At 37.7% G+C, this 7515-nt stretch overlaps 1 protein-coding gene and 1 long non-coding RNA gene across 2 annotated transcripts in view; one reads left to right on the top strand and one right to left on the bottom strand.

The window, feature by feature from the left end:
- Window positions 1–3267: 3267 nt before the first annotated feature.
- LOC107568683 (uncharacterized) lies at window positions 3268–5356 on the top strand. Its single transcript, XR_001606795.1, has 2 exons — window positions 3268–3609; window positions 3699–5356. It is a non-coding gene; the product is annotated as an uncharacterized lncRNA (long non-coding RNA).
- LOC107568682 (actin-binding LIM protein 3-like) overlaps window positions 3920–7515 on the bottom strand; it is a 76249-nt gene continuing 72653 nt past the window's right edge. Inside the window, exons 19-23 of the mRNA XM_016254661.1 lie at window positions 6931–6986; window positions 6772–6832; window positions 6642–6649; window positions 6007–6087; window positions 3920–5470 (exon numbers count right to left, since the gene is read on the bottom strand). Of these exons, the coding sequence (XP_016110147.1) occupies window positions 5357–5470; window positions 6007–6087; window positions 6642–6649; window positions 6772–6832; window positions 6931–6986 (320 nt within the window). The 3' untranslated portion in view covers window positions 3920–5356. The remainder of the gene's footprint in view (window positions 5471–6006; window positions 6088–6641; window positions 6650–6771; window positions 6833–6930; window positions 6987–7515) is intronic.

The raw sequence follows: 7515 nt of genomic DNA, 5'->3' as shown, positions 1-7515 counted from the left end.
CATTTCCTTTGTCAGGGCTCAAGTTGAAGTCGATGGCTGACAAGCGGTCGCATTATTGCACTAAATCCTGCTTACCCATATCCATGTATTTATACAAAAGTGGAATTCCTGTAAGCTGAAGGGAACAGGTTGCTTTGTACCGACTTGCAACTGTGACATACAACAATCAAGGCCAGACCAGGCTTGCAGATTCTGCATTAACAAGGAAACACTGTTGCTATTCATTTTGCTGATCTCAAGAACTCTGGATAACAGCAGTAGAGCAAATTCATGTTTCATTATAGGATTTACAAGACAAATGATCTTTGTTCCTGACACTCCTAAACTCTTCAACATGCTCACAGTCTGAAGGAAACAATAATCATGATTCAGTGCAGTGTCTTGCATGAAGAGACAATCCCACATACTCAAAGAATCAGTGGGGAGAGGTAGAGTCCCCTTCACGCCTACCTGATTCACTGGCTTCAAGCATTTTTTTCTCTAGCCACACACGGTCTGCTCTCAGAACCGTCCGAAGTTTAATGATTCACATGAGAGCAAATGACCTAACCAGAGTAAAAATGCCCTCAATCTAATCAGTAATCTAGACAAACCACATCAATATAATGTTAAAACTGGGGGCTTTCAAAAGGACCCTAGAAAACTCAAAATGTGATCATGAAAGTGACCTAAAAGGGATAGTTCACACTCAAGTCAACTTTCTTTTTGCTGCTGATCACTAAATTTAATAAAGTTTTGACTGTTTTTGTTCATACATTAAAGTCAGTGGGGACCAAAATAACACTGGGCCCCCCTGACTTCCACTGTATTTAAGAAGAAAGAAAGACATACAGGTTTTTTGGACTGATCTGTCCCTTTTAAACTAAATCACTGTATTAACAACTGATTGAAACAACAACAACATGATAGTCTTCACATTCCCAAACACCAAGGAGACATTCAGCAGCAAGATAAAAAAAATAGTGAGAGAAACAACATGCTTGGGGGTGTCTGCTGGATGTCTTTTTTTCTGTTCTTCGTCCCTTGTGTTTGTGTAAACACTCACATTCTGATAGATCAGGAATCTGGCAGGGAGTGAGAAAGAACTTCGCTGTATCTTGTAAACAGTAACAATAACCGATGACACGGCCTTCACCTTCTGAAAACAGATGAGGCAGGTGGTTCCGAAATACACCTGTGGAAACCTAATGGGTGGCGAAAAGAAATACTGCTGGTTTTAGTGATGGACTGAGTGACTGAACGTCTTAGGAGAAAGTGGAAGAGAGCTGCCATACAATGTTCGAACGCAAGCTGAGGTGCTCCACTCTGTAATTACTTGCATGTGTCTACCTGGTAGTTGTCACTGTTTTTAAGTGTGTAAAGGTGTGCATTTTATGATCCTATTCACAATCCCAAATGGCTAAGGAATTGTGTCATGAGTTAAGAGAGCTTTTCCTTTATTAGAAGATGAATGTGCATGTTTAGAATGGAAACCAAAGACAGTGGCATGCAAAAAGAAGGTAGACACAAAGTGTGTCATGCTCAGATAAATACATTTGCTCTTATCTTCAAAGGTAATATTAACTCTTCTCCTTCTCAAAAATGAACTAATAATGTCTTCCGCAATTACGTTTGACCTTTTTAGGAATCATTATCTTTGGGTTTAGACTAGGCTGTGATTTGAACAGGAGACCTATTAATCTTTCCTTTTATCTTTGATATGTTGTGTAAACTCAATCTTTTAGAGGTAGACGACTGGAGTTTAACTTTGCTGGGATTGGTGTTGGGGGGAGGAACTGTACAAAAACATGTACAGCAATGACCACTGCCTGACCAGACGCAGCCGGTTTGTTCTGAGAGAGCCAGCAGGATTCATCTCATTGTCTCAGTGAGGGAAAGAAAAATACAAGAGCCAACGCCACAAGCAAGTAGCAGCCCTCTCACTCCTGCACCATGCCAAAACAGCAACTATCAAAACAGTAGGACTTTTTAGGAGATCAAGAGAAGTACCACTGCCTCACCACAGGGGTCCTGTTAGAACTCAGCTCCTTATAAAGACAGACTTCACTTATTATAAACAAAGAAGCACAAGAGTAAGAAAGATCTCAGAGCCCAGGTCCAAGAGAAATTGAAAACTAAACCTTGCGAAAAGCCTCTGAATCACTATGCCACCCACAGCAGGCTTATGTTCCAGGTGTAGAGTTTATCCTGAACGTTTTAAGTCGAGGAGAGTCTGTACGAAATAGAGTGAGTTGAAAACAGTAAATTCCAGTGGAAAATGAGGAGAATCATTAACTCACATGAGAGTAACAGCTGCTGCTCAAAGTCAGAGTTTCATCATGTACAGCGGATCTCTATGGGTAAAAGATAAGGCACTGCAGAAGAGCTGATGGGAAGAGTACAGGAAGTCCGACTGGTAACCACGAATCGGTTCTTTAGTACAATGCGTTACAACGAATCGTTTGGTAACCGATTCAGCAATTCCTTTATGCAATGACGTATATGTCATCACTTGTCGTCATTATACATTATTAAGTCCTAAAGATTTTTTTCCACGGCTATTATTAAGGAACTTATTCCTTATTCGCCCCATCAGTCAAATCCTCGGTTCATTCGAAATCACGAATTGTACACATTCGAAAAAGAGGTTTCAAACACCGTGTGTACACCGGACGCGACAGTTGTCGTGTCGCGCCGCGCCAACAGCTAAAGTCTGTCTACACTGGACGCGACAAAGCGACCGTTGAAAACCATTTGAAATTTTTGTCAATACATAATAAATAGAACGCAGCAGCAGTTTTCTGTCGGCGATTTGTCGTGTCGCGCCGCATCCAGTGTAGACAGCATCACTGATTATAATGAGTTCTATAGTATTTTGTCGCGCCGCGCGCATCCGGTGTAGACACGGTGAAATAGTCAGTCAATTGACTAAAGAACTGCTTGGACCGATTGGCCCTTTTCACAAGACTGTGATGACGCATTTCAACGATCATCAGCATCGTAAATCCTCCAAAGTTTTTTTGTATTTTCATTTTTTTTTTTTTTTTATGTATGTACATTTATAACACTATGATTTGTACTATAGTATATTACCTTTGCATCAAATTACAAAAAAAACGAGTTAATGCTACGCTAGGGTGTTTCTAACAGGCGGTAAATTTGCCATTGTTCTCTACTGACTGCTGTTATCAGTCTCTCTCTTATTTTTTTATTTATTTTTTTGAAAGTAATGAAAACACTCTCACGGAGTTCTTCTTTAGCTATTTATAAAAATATATATTGGTGGTAGTCAACTCTGACGACGGGAAACCCGGAAATGTTCCGAGTAATGAATGAATCGTCCAGTGCTGTTTAGTGAACTGGTTCAATTGAGTCAACATATTTGACTCCAAAGAACGATTCGTTCGAACATGATTCGAACATAGCTAAGATGGAAAAAAGGACACGTTTGGTGCAGTGCACCTTCAATGGCAAATTAAAAAAGTGGACTCAACTATTTATTTGAGCTCTCAAAACATTGTTATATAGTTTGTGTGAAACAACAGGAGCAGTCGCGGCTATGCATAAAATGACCTTTGTAAACCTTTGTCTTATCTAGGTTTGTCTTACAATAGGTTTCTGTTAGTTTAGGTAAATACACTTTTAATGCAATTATTTGTGAATGATTATTTAACTACAATACCATTTTACTCACGTTTGCTGTTTATTTCCATTGTTAGAAGAATCAAACAGAACTCCTTGGCGTGTTGGAAACACACATTGCAGCCCGTGCACCCATCGATGTTATGTACTTAAATGACACGCTCTGCATTGAAAGATACTCAATGAAGTTAGAGACCGACTTCCCTCCATTCTCCTGCTGGGTCCTAATGCTCCCTCTGACCGGGTTTGATGACAGACTGCCCCACATGACTTCTGATGCCACTCATCACACAAAGAATTACAGAAGAAATCAATCTTTAATTGCAATAGAAGATGTACATAGTCTGTTGAAACTGACAGATAAATAAAGTTAGTAAAGTAGCAGTAGTGATTAAAAAAGAGAGACTCAAAAATATGGTTATACTCTAGCTCTCTTCCTTCACTATGGAAATTAATAGAACACTTCATAACAATCTATTGGGCAAACAGGTTGTAAACACTACACACAAAGGCAGAAAACATGATGGTTTCACCTGTTTGTCAGTGAGGTACAAAAACTAAGTATCAGTATCCCTTGGCATGAAAGACCCCACAGTTACTGTTAGGTCCTAATCAGGGTTACAGCTTGTTATTTGTCACTTGTTTCAATGGTGTGATAATGTGTTTTTCATCATATATTATGAGTGTGAACATGTTATCCCTATTATTGGCCATTCAATTCATGTTTACTCCCTCTGCATTTATTTCATTACCAAATCAGGTGACGTAATCGCCCTGGCATGACCCAAAAATATATTAAACCCACTTTAAGGTATTACAGCATTTCCTGATCCATCCTAACAGGAGTGATGAAAGTAATCTGGTCTAACCTTACCAACAGATCTCTTTTTTTAAGAGCATAACATCTCAGAAATAAAGAAAACGAAAGAAAGAAAAACATTGCACCTTAATTCTTTCCTAGTATCGGTTTTGTCTTCATCATCTGTATTAGACATAAGCCATATGTATTTCTACCATCACAATATACAATGTGTGTTTAATCAATATTAGTCTAATAATCCTAAAGTCTTCTTGTGAGAAAAGTGTACATTCAGTATGCATTACTCCTTTGAAATGACCTGAACAAAGTACAGCACCGTAGTGCTCAATTTCATCTGCTAACTTCACAAATAACAGTCAGACTTTGGTATTCATTGTCAAGCAAATCAGCACTTATTTCAGTCCACCTAAGCTTATGTAGTCCTTGTATAATAGTGAAATAAAAGGACTGAAAAATATCATTTTATAACCTTTAAAATTAAATATTACTTAATAATGTACTTGATGGATGATGTCGAATGATTCATCCACTCTCATTATAGTTGTATTAATCATATTTACATTCTCTTCACTCACTTTGCTGGTGCATAAATTAATAGAGAACATAAGGCAAAATTCAAAATCCTTACAATTCCTGATTCCTTCGTTTTGTCATTCAGAAACAAAATAAAATGTGTCCAAGAACCACTTTACACTCAAGTAAAACTAAAATGTTCCAACCATTCTGTTTGTTATTTATTTCTGTCTTTCTTTGTCAATTATTCTAGCCTGTCTGATCATTTATATGCATCTGTCACAAAGAACAGTTGCACAATTTCTAGGTACAGACCAGGCATGACTATGTGTCTGAGGATGTGTTTGTTTAGTTAGACTGGAACAGGTATTCAGGTCTCTCTGTGTGTGTGGGACAGAAATGTTAGAACAGCCGGGCTTGTTTCTTCATCTCGTTCTTCTTCCACAGTGCCAGACGGTCAAACTCAACCATTGTCATCCCAAACACCTGATAGAACTCCTCAGGGGAAAGATGCCGCTAAAATGAAAAGGAAAATTCAGTATGTCCATCAAGTCGTCCATGTGTTCATTATTTGTAAGCAATTATTAAATATTGTTATAATTTACTATATATAGAGAGAGCTGGATAGATCTTATGCTCTGTTATGCTCACCAAAGCTACAATTATTTAATCAAAAATACTTAAAATAATACTTAAAATAATAATATTGAGAAATATTATGACAATGTAAAAGAATTGTTTTCTGTTTTAATATATATTTTAACATGTCATTTATTTCTGTAAAAGAACCACATTCGTTTTTAAAAAGAAATCATTTTGTAACATTGTAAACTTCTTTACTGTGACTTTTGATCAATTTAATGCATCCTTGCTGAATAGCATTCATTTATTAGGTAGTAAGTATATTAAGTATTGTTTTCTTTCAAACAAAAATCTTACTGACACCAAACATTTGAACAGCAGTGTATTTATACAATATATAGTTTAGAATTTAATATAATATTCATATATTAAAACTGTTACATGCTGTAATAATATAATAAACAGTTTACCTCCAATCTGGCCCGGTCTACATCCTTTGGCAACCTATTACGCCCCCTAGTGGTCACAATAAGTGCTTCATATGGGTAGATCTGTAATGAAAGTTCATTGTAAACTTTAAAATACGTAAATATTGAAACTTATATTTATTTATTTACAAATAACTGTCCTGACTCTGTGAAACTTTCTTTCATCGATTGGTAATGGAAAGCTAAGCATTGTTCTCAGAGCAGGCTGTGCATTGGTGGACCTCCTTTTCCTCTCACTTACAAAAGTGAAAGGAAATCACAGAGCCTCTGGCACAGAAGTTGTAACCGAGACAGGAGAACAATATACTTCCTGACCAACCAGAAGCAAATGGGTCAGACAAACTCCTGCCCTCTCCACGGCCCCTGCAGTCTCCAACTCACTAAGGGCCAGCTGGGGAATGACACAGTGACCTTATGACCTGGAAGCACTCATTTCTCCATCCTCTGGTTTCAACATGCTTTGACCAGCAGGACGTTGCTTTGACCCATCAGTGGACAGAGCTTTCCTCTGGAGTGGACAGTGGGCTAATGTTTCAGAGGTGCCTCTGTATCAGGATGTTTTAGTGTCTCTCTGGGCCCTCTTTAATCCTCTGGTAATGCTAAACCATCATCCTTACCTTGTACTCTGTTGGGAAAGAAAAAAAAGCTTTTAAAGTCAGAACTAATTTCAGTACAAATAATTTTATTCCCAAATATGTCAGCAAAATAAGCATTTTGTAAAAAGAAGAAAAAAGCTCCTTTACTTACCTCTGATTCCCCAGGTGACTTCACTGCCACTGTCACACTGATAGTAGTCTGCACTTTGTGGCTGCAAAACAAATATACAGGCAAACAAATTGTGGCTAAAGGTTTAAATGACATTTCCAACCCATCTGCTTTGAGTGCTCTGTTTACAGTGAAACTTACCCTGTGCAATCCATTCCTGCCATATCCGGGCAAAGAGGCTGACTTGGATATGTAGTCTTCAAATAATAATAATAATAATAATAAGACAGAACAATAAACATCAATTTATAAAACAACCTCACTATATGAGAAAAGGTTTGTTAAATTTTGACTGCCTTGTTCGTAAGTGTACAGTAGAGGGCGCTAGTGACCAGGCTTGAATCTGTGTTGATAACACTGCAAATATTTATCTGTTCTTTTATTTATGCAAAATAAAGTAACTACAGACTACAGACACAGTCTCCCTGGGGTTAAAAGCCTTGCCAAAAAATTATGAGAATCATATATGTTGCCAAAACCATATGAGCACCCAGCAATTCTCAGGAGTATATGGTCACTCACCATTCTCCGCTGCAAAGTTTGTCCGAGGAGCTGAAGGAAAGAGAAATAAATATTATAATCTCATCAGTAATCTGATAATTAATTCTATGTAAATAATAAATTCAAATCACTAATTTGGGTCAAATCAGGCAATTGCAGTTCACTATAAGAAACATTTCCCCTTAAACTGCCATGTGCATAGTGTGGAATAGGCCAAATATGCAG

Source organism: Sinocyclocheilus grahami, unplaced genomic scaffold (genome assembly GCF_001515645.1).
Source record: "Sinocyclocheilus grahami isolate Dianchi unplaced genomic scaffold, SAMN03320097.WGS_v1.1 scaffold1273.1, whole genome shotgun sequence".
NCBI lineage: Eukaryota > Metazoa > Chordata > Actinopteri > Cypriniformes > Cyprinidae > Sinocyclocheilus > Sinocyclocheilus grahami.
Note: the sequence above shows the minus strand (reverse complement) of the source record. Positions and strands in the feature narration are given on the sequence as shown.